Genomic DNA, 16134 nt, shown 5'->3' with positions numbered 1-16134 from the left:
TCACGTAAAAACTACTGGACGGATTTAGATAAAACTTTATAGGAATATAGTTTATACATCAGAATTACACCTGTGTACTAGTGAAATATAAAATGTTTAGTTAAGTATATATTTTAAAGTGCAATCAAAACCACATGCAATTTTTTAAGTTAAAAATCACCTACCTCATTTAACGGCTGTAGCAAAACTGATGATGTTAAACCCGATTGATCGTACAACGGATTTCTAATCGCCACCATACCACTAACAGGCGGGCCTAGTGTTGGTGACATCACTCTAGTTACACCACTTTGTTGTACCGGTGGTATATTTTGTTGTACCGATGGTATATTCTGTTGTAACGGCGGTATATTCTGTTGTACCGGTGGCATATTCTGTTGTACCGATGGCATATTTTGTTGTAAGGACTGTATATTCTGTTGTACTGCTGGCGCATATTGTTGTGTTGTTTGCACACTGTCTTGTACATTTGAGGCGATTTGTTGCTGTGGTACATTTGGTTGTTGTATTGGTACATTTTGTAGTTGTGTTGGTACATTATGTTGTAACGTGTACACATTTTGGGTTGTGTTTTGCACATTTGTTGGCGGTAGAATCTGTTGTATTGTCCCAGGTAATGGTACAGGTGCGACCAACGTTGGCCCGCCTGGTGGTGTCATTGGTAAGTTTACTGGTGAACTGGCCATAGAGCCTACTAGAATGTTCGATGTTTGTCGTTGCATGTGAGTGGGACTGGACTGGAGTGTGTTGGCGGGTAATGGGTAAGGTTGGGCCATGTTTGCCGGGTATTGGGCCATGTTTGGTGGAAGTTGGGTCATGTTTTGTGGGTGTTGGCCAATGTTGGTGTTTGTTGGCGATGTGTTATACGAAGGAACGTTGGGCATACTGTTTGGCGCGACGGGAATTAGGGTAGGAAGCGAGTGGGGGATGGATGGTTGCATGTGGCTCGGCAGGTTTTGACCTGGCTTCGTATTGTCGTTCACTGAAAATAAAATTAAGTAATTATAATATGTAATAACACAAACGCAGTAAACACAAGTCGATAATGATAACTATATTAAAATATTAATAGCCTACCGTCTGGGAAGAGTTCTTGTTTCAAATTGGGCAGAAATTCGCCAATAATGTCCCACGTTAGGTACCACAGGTCATTGTACCCGTCACCGTTGCTGAAAATCTGAAAGGAATTTAAAAAAATGAACTACAATTTGAAATGTATATTTAAATTTTCGGCCACCCGAGATCCCTCCAAAGCAATCGAATTTATTCTATTCTTTCACTTTTATTTGTTTAAGAGACACACCGCGCGCCATCTATTGGGATAATAAACAACTATTTCAACCGATATGAAACATTATTTCAATGACTACAAATTACAATACTGTAACGATGGAACACGACCTTTTTTTCTTGAATTTGGTTTTATGACATTCAAACGATACAAAAAATTCGAACACGAGGCGGGAAGCGCGTCTTCCGCCATGTTATTTTTTTTTTGTTACCGTGTCCTTTTTTTAACGTTGGGAAATGTATTTACGCATCACCCTCTGCAGTTTTTCTACGTCAGGGGGTATGTGGGACTCGCGAGAAGCCATACCGACTAAAACCCAACGGTGGCCTCCGTTCACCTTCAACGGCAGGGGTTTATAACCGTGCCCTACCTTAACCGAGTGCATAACGAGCAGCATGTTCTTCAGCGACTCCAACGCGCCCTCCCTCAGGGGCTCCGCACTGGCCGTTAGTAGTGTTCGCTGCACGCGCACCACGCGCGCCCACAGCGCTGCGAACGACGCGCGGGCTACCAGCGCCGAGAGGTGCTGTAGGAACACCTGTAACATGGGAATATATGTGTGAGAAGAGGTAACAGGACTGGTAGATCTGCATATCTTGGTTAAATGGTGCTGTAGGAACACCTGCACATACAGACATATGTGTATCAGAAGGGGTAGCTGGGCTGGTGGGTTTACTTCCGCTCATAAATGGTCCTCTGCATAATATTGCAGAGGTATGGAGCCGTTGCAATAGCTCGGGTTTTATGAGTAAGGAAAGAGGAAAGAATTGTTTAAAAAGAATAAAGAAATGGGAATACAGGGAAGGGTGTAGAAATGTATATGAGAACATTTCACGCCGATCTTCTGTGCAGATGTGGTCGATGTAATTTAGCCGAAGCGTGCTTGAGGTCCACACTAGAGTATCTGTTAGACGACACGCAGCTGCAGCACGCAGCAGCACGCAGCTGCAGCACGCAGCAGCACGCAGCTGCAGCACGCAGCAGCACGCAGCTGCACGCACACACACGCACCTTGCACATGAGCGTGTTGGCGCGCGCGGCAGTCTCGTGGCGGCGCGGCGGGTGCGCCAGCAGCGGCAGCAGCACGCAGCTGAAGCAGGCCTCCCACCCGGCTCCGCGCAGTGACGTCAGCGCCGGCGCCAGCAGCGCCCGCTGCAGGTACGCGATCGCGCTGTTCGACACCTACACAATAATGCCCGGTTCCTATATTCAACGGATCGTCATAGTATCAAAGCTACTATCCGTTTTTCTAGAACTAACTACGAGTCGTTATTACCGTTCCACAATTTTATTTCTTGACGTGCTATCGACGGACATCCGTTGGTCATAAAAATACCGAGCCCTCTTCACTCACAGATGTGCGTTTCGTTATAAGCCAAATTGAAATTAAAATAACACAAAATTCAGGACAAAATAAGTTAAATATACAGCCGAATTATAAACTTTAAGAATAAAGTTTCTTATTAATAAAGAACTAATACTAAAGAACTATATATTTGTAGACATCTGCGTGATAATTTTCCTTCTAAACAACCTAATGCGTTACACAGAAAGCAAAAACGGAACGTTTTTCTCGCGCACGCGTGCATTGCTTGTCAGTTGTCAAATTATTGTCATTCATTGTTGATTGATGATTCATTGTCAAGTTTTATAATTAAAGAATAACAATACAACGACCACTGTTTATATATTATTTTATTAAAAATGGATATTACGCCGGTAAGTACGCCTTTATATTTCTTCTTTAAAATCGTCTGCCGCTTACTTTTTGCTTCGGACACTTTTAAAGTCAAACATATATTTCTGTTACAGAAATCGAAGAAGGCTATGAGTAAAGACGAGATTGCTCAATTATTATAACCAGTAAGGAGACTAATGCTTCTACGAATAAATTAAAGGATGAATGTTGGACTTCGTTGACCAACACATTTAATGCAAAAATTGGTCAAATACCTACCAGGAAAACTTTTTATTTTCAGCCAAAAAATTCAAACATAATAAGGATGATGGACAAATATTATGAAGAAATAATTGAAATACTGAACACACAATAACTAATTAATTTTTGTATATTATTAAGCAATATATCTAGACATACGGTAGAAAAAGAATTTGTTAGGTAGTGCAAAATGTAAATCTTATGTAAAAAATGTATTTAGTTCAGAGAGCCTATTACAGCGTTAAGGAATATAATATAGAAGATGATAATCGATGGAGGGTTGTCGTGTAAGAATCACAGGACAGTTCTTTGGCATATATTATGTAGTTACATATTACTATGTAAAATTAAACTGTAATAAAGAAATAAAACTTTTATTCCATTTTATTATGTACTTTTATTTATTTTTTATTATTTACAATAACTACAATGTTTAAAAAATTGATTTCTAAATTGCAAACATAGACATACATATAAATATACTAGTGGTCCGCCCCGGCTTCGCCCTTGAAATACTGAACACACAATAACTAATTAATTTTTGTATATTATTAAGCAATATATCTAGACACACGGTAGAAAAAGAATTTGTTAGTGCTAAATGTAAATCTTATGTAAAAAATGTATTTAGTTCAGAGAGCCTATTACAGCGTTAAGGAATATAATATAGAAGATGATAATCGATGGAGGGTTGTCGCGTAAGAATCACAGGACAGTTCTTTGGCATATATTATGTAGTTACATATTACTATGTAAAATTAAACATAGTTATAAAGAAATAAAACTTTTATTCCATTTTATTATGTACTTTTATTTATTTTTTATTATTTACAATACAATGTTTAAAAAATTGATTTCTACATTGCAAACATAGACACATATATATACTAGTGGTCCACCCCGGCTTCGCCCTTGGTACATGTTTATGTTTTCTTTCCATAATAACCATCCTCGTACTTCAAGGAACATTATAAAAAAATAATTATCGAAATCGGTCCACCCGTTCACGCGTGATGCCGTGACCAAGGGAAATAGGTCTGCCACTGATATCGATATTGTGCCTAAAGCATAGAACCTCAGCGTCAACAGTAATTGATGTTATGGAGATACCCCATGATTCCTGAAATGACAACATAAATTAGGTATGTAATAAGGTTAGACGTGTTTGGTATAATATTAATGCCTCCATTAAACTAACCTGGCTCCTTTTATTCGTACGTCTGGATAAATTTCAAGAAGTAATTGTTCAACAGATTCTTTATCAAGTCGAAATCTCAATTGACATTCGTGAGAATCCAGGGTCGCAAAAAAATCCACTCCTTCTCTATAATATATACTCTTTCACGCCCACTATCTTCTTCCGAAATTCGATATAATATTAAACACTTCTCTATCACTATCTGAACTCCACATTTCGATATTGAAGCGGAAACAATGAAATAGTAAGAATTTAACCGCCCGAAATCGACGGGTAAACAAAATGCTATACGAATAGTAACTTTGACAGCATAATGACATTAAAAATATTTATAGGAACGCGATAAACTGTCTTCTCCATACAATATGCTTACCGTTCGTTAATAGTAACCCTCCCATCCGTCAGTAGGAAGCCGTCGGTAAGTTGCTTGACGAGACGTTTTTTATAGGAACGATTTTCGCTTACGCTTGGTTAATTATACTACTATTCGTAACTAAAACGGATCGTTTTTCAAATATAGGAACCGGGCATAAGAGAATAACAAATAAATTAAATACAATAACTGCGTTAAAAAACTTGCACTTGCAAAATTTACAAATACCTACAGACAAAAATGCTCATAAAATAAAAACTACTGGGCCTATCCGAATAAAATTTTTATGGGACCAATTCGACACCATCCCGCATCGAACAAACCTCGGAGTAATCGGTGTACATACATAAAAAAAAATATATATATATATACCGGCCGAATTGATAACCTCCTCCTTTTTTTTTTGAAGTCGGTTAAAAAGAAACGCCGCTACCTCACATGGAATTTTTTGATTTTACAAAAAAAAAGAAGTTGTAAATTTACTCCACTTTATATCGTCCAGTGTCCGTCCACATTACCCTGGTGCAGATAAAAATTAACAAAAAAAAAATTGCAAAAGAAGAGAATGTAACAAAAATAAGAAGAAGAATAATTAACGATGATTCTGAGGTCGGCAAGTAGTCACGTCCGATCTTACTACAAAACTTATTTGTAATTAGACAATAGAAATATTGCGGTCAGCATTTTTGTGGACTTAAAAAAAGCGTTTGATACCGTGAGCCATGGCTTGTTGCTAACAAAACTTAATTGCATTGGTATCAAGGGAACAGCTCATGAATAAATTAAATCCTACCTCGCAAACCGTTGTCAAATTGTTAAAATTGAATCATGTCAAAGTGATCCTATGCCGATATGTTATGGAGTACCACAAGGCTCTATTCTAGGCCCACTCTTGTTCATAGTATACATAAACAACGTATATGAGCTTCCCTTCAAAGGTGATTTAAGTCTATATGCTGACGACACCCATATTCCATTATGGACAGTCAATACACTCTTTGATATCGGAAGCTCAACATGACATGACCCTCCTTAACACTTGGCTACAAAATAACCTACTGACAATTACCGTTGAAAAAACGAATTACATAATATTCTCACCTAAATCTAAAAAAGTTCCAACACCCGCCCCACTTTTTATAAATAATCAACAAATTAAACAAAATAACTCAGGGCCCGGAACCACAGACACAATAGAAAATCTATTGTGTCTGGGACCGATCGGGCCGCTGAGGGCTCAATGGGTTGATGAAGAAAAATATCTTAGTCTAGTATTGGATAGTCATATGACCTGGAAACCGCATATTGAGAAAGTCAGAAAAAAAAATAGTTTCAGGATTTGTAAAATGTCTTCCAAATACTGTTTGATATACAAAAACAATACACTATAGGAACTATATAGAACAATACAATATAGGAACATTCGTTAAAACTCAACTAAATTTTAACACGCACCCGCAATATTTTTTTTTGTCAAGGTGTACGTAAGCTTAAATATTATTATAAAACGTTAGAATAAGTGAATTGTAAAATTCTCTGAAATAAATGTCTCTAAACCTAAGTAGAAGCCCTCCCCGGGTTTAATCATCGGGTTGTCTCGATTTCCAACAAAACTAAAAAAATTCAATGACAAAATTGTAGGTCAAAAAAAAAATTTTTTTCAAAGGATAGTGAAAAAAAATATCTAAGCATAAATATGTTTACTTTACAAATTGTCAAGAATGGCACTTTTGTAAAGTAAAGCCCAGAATGTATTTCTAAAACAATAAAGAAAAAAAAATCTTTCTCCCCATATTTCCTATCCATTGTGTTACACTTGATTGTCTTTCCACATTGAGACTAACTATGTACAACTTACCTGTTTCCTTGTGTCCGTACAGAATTCAGCAATCCCTTGCAAGAGAGGTTTCCACGCCACCTCCCATAGATCGTATTCTTCTGCATCTTCTAAAATATAACAAAATAATTATTGGCATATTTAGACACATCAAAATTTTTAAATTTTTAAGAACATTTTGTAAGCTTTTTGTTTTATTAATAACTAGCTGCGCTTCGCGGTTTCACCCGCGTGGCTCCACTCCTGTTGGTCTTAGCGTAACGATACGGCCTATAGCCTTCCTCGATAAATGGGCTATCTATCACCAAAAGAATTTTTCAAATCGGACCAGTAGTTCCTGAGATTAGCGCGTTCAAACAAACAAAAAAACTCTTCAGCTTTTGTATTAGTATAGATATCTAGAATTAACTCACTTTGTTCCTGATCGGCCTCGTCTCTCCACCACTTGAATATTTGCGCAGTTCGACTGTGCAACGTGTGCATGAGGTCTAACAGCTGAAAAAAACATATTATAAAAGACTTTCTTTTCATATTTGTTTTAATTAAATAAGTATAATAAATAAAACAGTAGTCATTTCTATTAACTTCTTTACATTTTTTGTCAAAATATTTAATACTAGCTTATCGCCCGCGGCTTCGCCCGCTTTCTCTAAAACAATTTGAGATTTAAACTATCCTATCTATCAAGTTGGATCGAACTGCACATGGTGTGCGAATTTTATTATAATCGGTTAAGTGGTTTAGGAGTCCATTGAGGACAAACATTGTGACACGAGATTTATATATGTATATTAAGATTATCAGAAAGACTTATTTTGCCAATTTTAATACCCTTAAATTTTGTTAACAGTGTCACTTGATACACAAAGAAAGCAATCAATAAAAATATCTCACCTGTATGCTGACGTTGTGGTAGCTGTCCAGTGAATCTTCTTCATCGCTCGAATCGGAGCGTCCGCGACCTTTAGACTTGCGATTGTCGCGTAGTTTACTTGTTTTACCTGGAAATTGTAAAACAAATAAAACTAATTCGATTTGCTTTTCAACTGTCATAAAACCGACCAATCTTATCATCAAATAGCAAACTTTTGATCAGACTTGAAGGACGAAAAAATGGTCCTTCGAACTGGATCTTTAATTTCAATACTAATACTCCACGAGTACCACGAGTGACCCTCTCTACGAGTACACAATAGTATTAGTATTAGGTTCCACCGTAGACAAGACTTGCGGTACCTTCTTCAGATAACTGCGTTAAAAACAACCGACTTAAAACTTGCACTTGCAACATTTACAAATACAGACAAAAATGTTCATAAAATAAAAACTACTGGGCCTATCCGAACAAAACTTTTATAGGACCAATTCGACACCATCCCGCATCGAACAAAAAAATAATCACGTAAATCGGTTCAGAAACCTCGGAGTGATCGGTGTACATACATAAAAAAAAACATACCGGCCGAATTGATAACCTCCTCCTTTTTATTGAAGTCGGTTAACAAAGTGCAGCATGTAATCTTTGAGAGTCACGCCATGAGAGAGAGAATCTGGAAATGTTACGCGTCACGCAGTATCACTTACCCATTGAGATAATATTACTTCGTATGGAGGAGACACCACGAACAAAATCTGTGCGCCATTTTTTTGCTCTAAGTTTTAAAAATTATTATCTAGTTAGGTACTTACCGATGAAAGTAATTTCTTTGCATTTTTCCTATATGTTGTATTATTTGTGCAATATCGTAACACACACGAAGGCATATTTGATTCGTTTCACTTTACGCATTTTTTTGCAGTTACGCCATATGGCGTATGTTGAGCGGAACATAAGTGATGTAGGCGGTGTCGTCTCCATATGTCTATCTCAATGCACTTACCAGAGTGTAGTGTGGCTCTAGCCAACAAGCGCACCGCTCGCACTGCGGCGCGGCAGTTGTGCGGCGTCACGTGCGCTACGTCACGTATGACCAGCGCTAACGCTTCCACGCAGCGGCTGAGAGCCGAACTGCGGTGGGCACGCAGCGTGACCTGTTCGAGTTCCACTTCCACCGCTTCTGTCGTTTTGCCCGACTCATTTTTCACCTGTGAAGGGGAGTAAGATATTCTTTGGCGTTTCATTTCATAATACAGAATGCACAGTATACAGCATAAGTATGCAACACACACTTTATGCAATGAATAAATCGCGTTTTCAATCCTTTAATTCGTTATAACCTTTAATTTAAGAACGACAATTACAATGAATTCCTAAGAGCACCACGTATCGCTGTGGAAGTTCTGTAAAAATTATAATAATTCAAAGATTTTACAGTACATTACAATTGAATAGAGCATTTTTCATAGTGTGTAACTAAATTCTTGAATTATATAAAACCCTTACCAATATCCATCCCTGCGTTTGCGGCGAATGCGACAGTTCACTCTCGGATGAAACGCTCGTTGGTCTTCTGTCATTTTCTTCTTCCGAACCTTCTGATCGACTCGCAGATGCTGAAACAACAAACAATAATGAATATTTCTTTGTACATTGTAGAATACATTCTCAAAATATATTTAGAGATAGCTCTTACATTGAATTAATAATAAATCCCCTAAATAGATTACATTTATTGCAATTCTTAAAGGGCTACTGTAAACAATTTCTGATTCCTAGAACTATAAAACAAACCTGTCTGGTTCTTCAAGTCTGAAGCGATATGACGAAAAGATAAGCAACTAATTAATTATTATCGTAGATAAAGTTCTATGATTACGAAATTCATGTCATTATTGATATATTCATTGCCAATGGATTATAATTGACCGTGAATTTTTGTAATAGGGTTGCCATCTTCAGTAATTCAAATATAACACATACTTGCTCATAAGAAATGCGACTATTTCTGTGAGAAGCAATAACAGATCTGATTAAAGTTTTCAGCCTTAATTAATACGTGCATAATTTGAGAAGCTTCAAATACCACAGGAAGGTTCCAGTTTGAAAAAAAAATTTCCCTCAATGGTATAAATTGATAATATACATATTCTTAAAACTTATCTTTCATCTGTGAATGCTGTACAGAATAAATCAAACATATCTTCCAAATGTTGTTAACCTTAACAGACCAGACATATCCTAAGCCATGTCTGACAGATAAACCTAATGCATGCCGCCGTTTAAGGAATTGACCCAATTACTAATCTATACACCAAATTAGAGGTCAATCATAGTTTCAGATAAGATATTTGAGTATATAAACTAGTTAAATCTGCGTTAATTACAACAATTACTACATCATCATGAAGTTACTACTGGTAGCCGTCAGCTTTGCCGTGTGCTATGCGAGGCCTGAAGAACCGATAGGTATCAACTATCATGAGGCCATTGGCATTCCTAAAGCAAGTCTTATAAGACAAGCGGAACTTGGACAAGACTTCGACGGCTCCAGAATAGTGGGAGGTACGCCTGCAGCGCTAGGTGCTCATCCACACTTGGTAAATATTTTTTTTTTAGAAATGAAAGACTTTTTAACGGATTTAAAACGCGATTTATTCATTATATTATTTTGTTTCTCCGTGACCAATATAATGAATAAATCGCGTTTAAAATCCGTTAAAAAGTCTTTAATTTATAAATGTATAATACTCGCGTAAAATCAAACACTAGAAAATACTATTTTTTTAATTTAAGTTTCAATTGGCCACCTAAGTTTTAAATGTTGATCTGCATTCATCGATGAAATTAAATCGCGATCGATACTTTAGTGTACATTATGTGTAACACTGCCTTTTTCGTTTTCAATTCATGTCTTTTTTTACAAACGAATTTAACAAAGTCACTAGTTATAGCATGCGTAATTTTAAAAAATTTAAACCATTGGCAGTCCTCTTCCATATTTCTAATTCTGTATCAATTGCGTTTAACACTGCACATAATTTCTCTTTTACAAATGCCCTATTTAATTTTCCAGGGTGGTCTAGTCATAACACTCACGAGCAACCAGCAATCAGTCTGCGGCTCCTCTCTCATTAGCAACTCTCGCCTGGTTACCGCAGCTCACTGCTGGACAGATGGCCGCAATCAGGCCTCCTACTTCACTGTAGTGTTGGGCTCTGTTAGGTTGTTCTCCGGCGGTTTGAGAATCAACACTAATAATGTGCAGACACACGCTTCATACAACACGCAGACATTGAGCAATGATGTCGCGGTTGTGGCTATCAACCCCATCCAGTATACCAGTAAGTTGAAATGAATAAGGAATGTTCTGTTTTCTCGATCATCTTCCATTGTGAACGAATAAGACTTTATAGTACTTAACTTATACGTATTCGATATATTATAATTTTTAATCTGCATGAAAAATCAAAACAATGGATGACAATTACTTTCTTTAACATCCTACGAATAAATTAGCTGTCTATAACAACCCTAAAGTGTTAAAAATTTAACAATATAGGGAAACATGTGTCTGATAGCGCTCTAGTCATCTAGTGTTTTAAAGTTTATAATAAAATTTTGTTTCAGACGTAATCAGTCCGATAGCTTTAGCTACCGGAAATAACGACTTCGTTGGAGCTTGGGCGACAGCTGCTGGCTTTGGAAAAACTAGTGATTGTAAGTTCTGTCAACTATTTCTTTCTTTTTCAATAACAAAAAGATTAGACATACTATCCAACATCTAACACTGGTCTATGAGATGCGAAACAAAAAAAATAAACTTCAGAAAACATTATTTTCCGATTATTTTACAATTTATTTATTACATTATAACCGTACACTTTAGGGGGTGGTGTGAGCCAGACGCAAAACCAAGTGAATCTCCAAGTGATCACCAACCAAGTGTGCGCGCAATCGTTCGGTAGCATCATCATATCCTCTACACTGTGCGTGAGCGGCGCGAGTGGTACCAGCACGTGCGGTGGTGATTCCGGAGGCCCATTGGTTGTTAACAATGGTGGCACACGGCAATTGGTAAGAATAACTTTGTAACTTCTTAGTAATTATGTCATTTTGAAAAGACCTCCAAAATAAGAAGGTTCTTTTCTACAACTGTTTAAGTTGCAAGTTGTGGATTTTATTTCAGTGACCTCTGTTATAATTCTATTGCATGAAAGGGGTGAAATAATTCACTTCTATAATGAGATTTGTGGATTATTAATAATTATAAGTCTAAGATTGGCGTGAGTAACAAAGCTTTGATACATGTCATTAGTTTTCATAATATCATGATATTTCGAAAATATGTCTCAGGTCCTCACTGCTTGAGCTGTTAAAGCTTCAGTATCTATTATTAAAAATTGAACTGTTCTACCCAGACCAGTAACTCCTACAAGTTGATTAATAACATTTACAATACACTTTAAATTTTTCTCTTTTCTAACAGATTGGTATTACATCGTTTGGATCAGCGCGCGGCTGTCAACGTGGCTTCCCAGCTGGTTTTGCAAGAGTTACATCTTTTGCAAGCTGGATCCAAGCACGCATGTAAACCGACTACCGACATATTGCACTCAAGTTCGAATAAATTGTTTTCTATCAATATACTCTTTTATTTTTTCGGATTTTACATCTCCTCTCTGCAGTACAAAAGGCAGTACATGATGTAAAAATTACTATTCTGAGCTAGACATTGACATTTATGTACCTGTAAATGACATTTACAAAATAGCTATTATGGTGAATTGTGCTTGATTCTGATTAAGAATTATCGTTTAAATTGCAACTATATAGACGGCATGAAAGCATTGAATTATTAAGTACTAGCGGTCCGCCCCGGCTTCGCCTGTGGTACATATTTCGCAATAAAAAGTAGCCTATGTCCTTTCTCGGGTATCAAAATATCTCCATACCAAATTTCATGCAAATTGGTTCAGTAGTTTAGGCGTGATTGAGTAACAGACAGACAGACAGACAGAGTTACTTTCGCATTTATAATATTAGTATGGATTTAAAATTGTTTTATCAACATTATGAAAGAGAAGATTTAAGAGAAGTATTGGCTCTATCTATTTATTAAGGACTGATTAAAATTTAAACAAACGATAATCCCAATTAAACACATGATAACGCATAAGAAGATTAGCAAAGTGGGATTAGATATGATAATATATCAAATAAGGGTCAATGTTAAAAAACATACTGAATGAATAGATTTATTTAAGAGCATGTGTCATAAACATGAAGATTTAGGTTTTGAATTTCATAGTGACTGTATTTGCCAGGGAAACAATAAATAATGATTATCATGAAAGTGTTGGGATTCCATTAGCGGCCCGGATTAAACAAGCAGAAGAAAATGGATATTCTGATTCCAGGATTTACGGAGGGTCATTGGCAGAACTTGGAGTTTCCACATATGGTAAGTGGTTTATACCTATATATTTGTGTAGTTGTTCGGAATAGGTAGAAATAAAATAATAATTTTGGATGAGGGTAGCGACTAGCGAGTGACGCGATCGAATCGGCCAACGCGGACGGGAGTCGCATTACAGTCGCATTTTTTGTTCCACGCGCGGAACGCGTATTTAATTTGTTTTCTGCATTCGGTAAATCGGCCGACGGAGTGGCATCAATAAAAAATAAATAAATAAAATAAAATAATATTTATTAGCAAATTTTACATATTCAGTTCACAATTGTGCTCTGCCTTCTGAACTAGGTTATTACCTGTGTCTCAGAAAACAGTGCCTTCCCTTAAGAGTTCATACAAGTATTATTAAATACGTAAACAGAATATTATAGTTACAGATTAATAACAATTAAAGCAATTAAAGAATAAAAATTACTAGTTAATTATAATTTATATAATATATATGACGATACATGAATTGGATAGGTGGACAAGCGTGAGTATATGTGTGTGTGTGTGTGTGTGTGTGTGTGTGTGTGTGTGTGTGTGTGTGTGTGTGTGTGTGTGTGAGTGTGCGCGTGTGTGTGTAAGTGTCAGTGAGTGGAATATTATGAATATGTGATTTTGATTTTGACACCTATTTAATGAAAGTGAAGAGACTTTCAGTTTGGAGATAATCCAGATTTTTGAGCCAGTTGATAATGAATTTTTTAAACCGATTAGTAGTCATATTTATTATTGCGTTTATGTTATTAGTCGGGATTTTATTATATATTCTTGGAGCAATACAATTTAGCTGTCGTCTTGCAAAACTAGTTTTAGTTAGAGGTACAGCTAGGGCACCTTAGTTTTCGTTTTCTCATTCGGGGCAGTTTGTGAGCTATTAGACGGTGATATCTTAGCAGAGCCTTCAGAACATAAATCTTACGAACTGAGAGAACACCAGTTTGTGTATAAACATCCGCTGTAGAGTGCCTGTATGGTAGGTGCATTAGAACTTTTAACACTGCCCGCTGTGCACGTTCAAGTTCAAGCATTATTGTTTTAGGGGCCCCGCCCCATGACGTCACACAGTAATTTATTAAGCTCTCACACAGTGCTTTGTATGTTTGAATAAGCAGTTTCTTATTAGCTACTGATCTCAGTTGCTTGAAAATGTAAATTAGCTTTCTAACTCTATTGCAAACATTGGTGATCTGGTCTTTCCAACTCAATGTATCATCCAGAAGAACACCCAAGTATCGTATACATGAAGCTCTTGTGAGTATTTTACAATTACATTTGCTCAAATACCTCCTATTACATGGAAATGTGTGAAGTTTTATAGATAAACTTGTGGATGGGCCGTAGGTCTTTGTCTTTGTGAAACATAGGTATTTCGTTTTAGAGATATTAAGTGTAAGCAAATTATCTTCAAGCCAGGCTGTGACATTTTGCAAGCCTGTCTCAGTGTTTCTGTGGGCTTCTTCCCAATTGTGACCGCGAAATAACAAAACAGTGTCATCGGCAAACATCTGTATGTCTGTCAATTCACGCGCGGATCGCGTTGCATTTTTAATTATATTCCTTTTTCGGTACTCAGTCGTTGTGGACTCGAGATATTGGTAGTAATCACGCGCGGAACGCGATTTGTTATAATATAAGTGTTTTAATGGCGACGTAGTGTGCCTGGCTGTACAACAGTGGTGACCTACTTACATCGTAAATTGTATCCTTTTATATTATAATCTTTTGTAATATATTATTCCCGTAAATATAGTTTTCATCCCCAAGGGTGCCCTATTGTCTTTATACTATTTGACCGACCGACACACCACATATGTACTTATGTTCTACACAACGTAGTATCAGGTATGTACCTAGGGTTTGATTTCGGTAATACTTAACTATTGTTATTTTGGAAAGTGTGTATCAACGGCCGCCGATCCGTTCTTTGTGCTATATTTTTGATAGCAGGGCGTGGTTTATATACCTAAACGTTATCTTGGAAACAGTAGTGTTTGTGTAAAGTATAAGTACTATATCCCCGGATGTGTCGGATTCGCGGGTAGTGTGGAGCTCAGTCACGCAGCAGCCTCGGGCGTGAGCGGACGTGTGTTCACCCTAGTTACTGGCGACGTAACGAGCCGTTCCCATTCCCTGTGTATACGAGTATGAACTCGTATTTTTTTTAATAATAGAAAAAAAAAGTCTTTCTTCTATTAATGTTTAATCCATACTAATATAATAAATGCGAAAGTAACTCTGTCTGTCTGTCTGTTACTCAATCACGCCTAAACTACTGAACCAACTTTCATGAAATTTGGTATGGATATATTTTGATACCCGAGAAAGGACATAGGTTACTTTTTATACCGGGAAAATGACGCAATCCCGGAAATCCCACGGGAACGGGAACAATGCGGGTTTTCCTTTAACTGCGCGGGCGAAGCCGCGGGCAGAAACCTAGTGTATAATATGTAAAGAATTTGAATGCTATTAAACTAAAATATCAAATACTAGTAGTTAATAAATAAAAAAAAAAAAAAAAAAAAAAAAAAAATTGTTTATTTCTTTTAAACAAGTTTTCATCTCGGGTTGGAGGTAAGTGCCTTCATTTAAGTGACAAATTTCACTTGTGTTAGAAGGCGCTTCTCTTCCATAACAATTACTAGGCATTAACAATTAAAAGAAAGCTTAAAAAATAAGGTACTTAATACATAAAAATAAAAATACTCTAAAAATTGGTAGAATGGATGCGTGTGTGTGTGTGTGTGAGTGTGTGTGTGAGTGCGTGTGTGAGTGTGTGTGGGTGTATGTGTGTTCGCATGTTATTGTTTGTGTAATGTACGTAAGAATTAAAGAAATGTGTTTTTTTTTTATTTTATTTAACATCTTCATTTTACTCCCTACTATTTACATGTTTTTAAAATGTCTTCTGCTTCTGTATAACTAATTTCTTTAAGCCATTTTAAGGTATGTTTTTTACATTCGTTATATCGATTTCCATATATATTTAAAATTTTATTTACATTTTTGTATAAAATTTCTGACTGTCTATTGTACTGACGCTTACTAAATGATGTGTTCGTTTTATGAAATAGTGGAATAATGTCTCTTCTTCTACGATTCGTTATGTTAGGGTCATATGTAGTAGCCTTATGTTTTTTTAGGATAGTTGCAAG

At 36.6% G+C, this 16134-nt stretch overlaps 1 protein-coding gene across 1 annotated transcript in view; it reads right to left on the bottom strand.

The window, feature by feature from the left end:
- Positions 1–16134, bottom strand: part of LOC123697847 (Golgi-specific brefeldin A-resistance guanine nucleotide exchange factor 1) — a 35246-nt gene that overhangs the window by 2319 nt on the left and 16793 nt on the right. The window contains exons 21-29 of the mRNA XM_045644409.1: positions 9022–9131; positions 8519–8723; positions 7533–7639; positions 7052–7133; positions 6660–6748; positions 2303–2473; positions 1662–1829; positions 1078–1177; positions 165–982 (exon numbers count right to left, since the gene is read on the bottom strand). Coding sequence (XP_045500365.1) covers positions 165–982; positions 1078–1177; positions 1662–1829; positions 2303–2473; positions 6660–6748; positions 7052–7133; positions 7533–7639; positions 8519–8723; positions 9022–9131 — 1850 coding nt within the window. The remainder of the gene's footprint in view (positions 1–164; positions 983–1077; positions 1178–1661; positions 1830–2302; positions 2474–6659; positions 6749–7051; positions 7134–7532; positions 7640–8518; positions 8724–9021; positions 9132–16134) is intronic.

This window comes from Colias croceus, chromosome 15, assembly GCF_905220415.1.
Source record: "Colias croceus chromosome 15, ilColCroc2.1".
NCBI classification, from domain to species: domain Eukaryota; kingdom Metazoa; phylum Arthropoda; class Insecta; order Lepidoptera; family Pieridae; genus Colias; species Colias croceus.
Note: the sequence above shows the minus strand (reverse complement) of the source record. Positions and strands in the feature narration are given on the sequence as shown.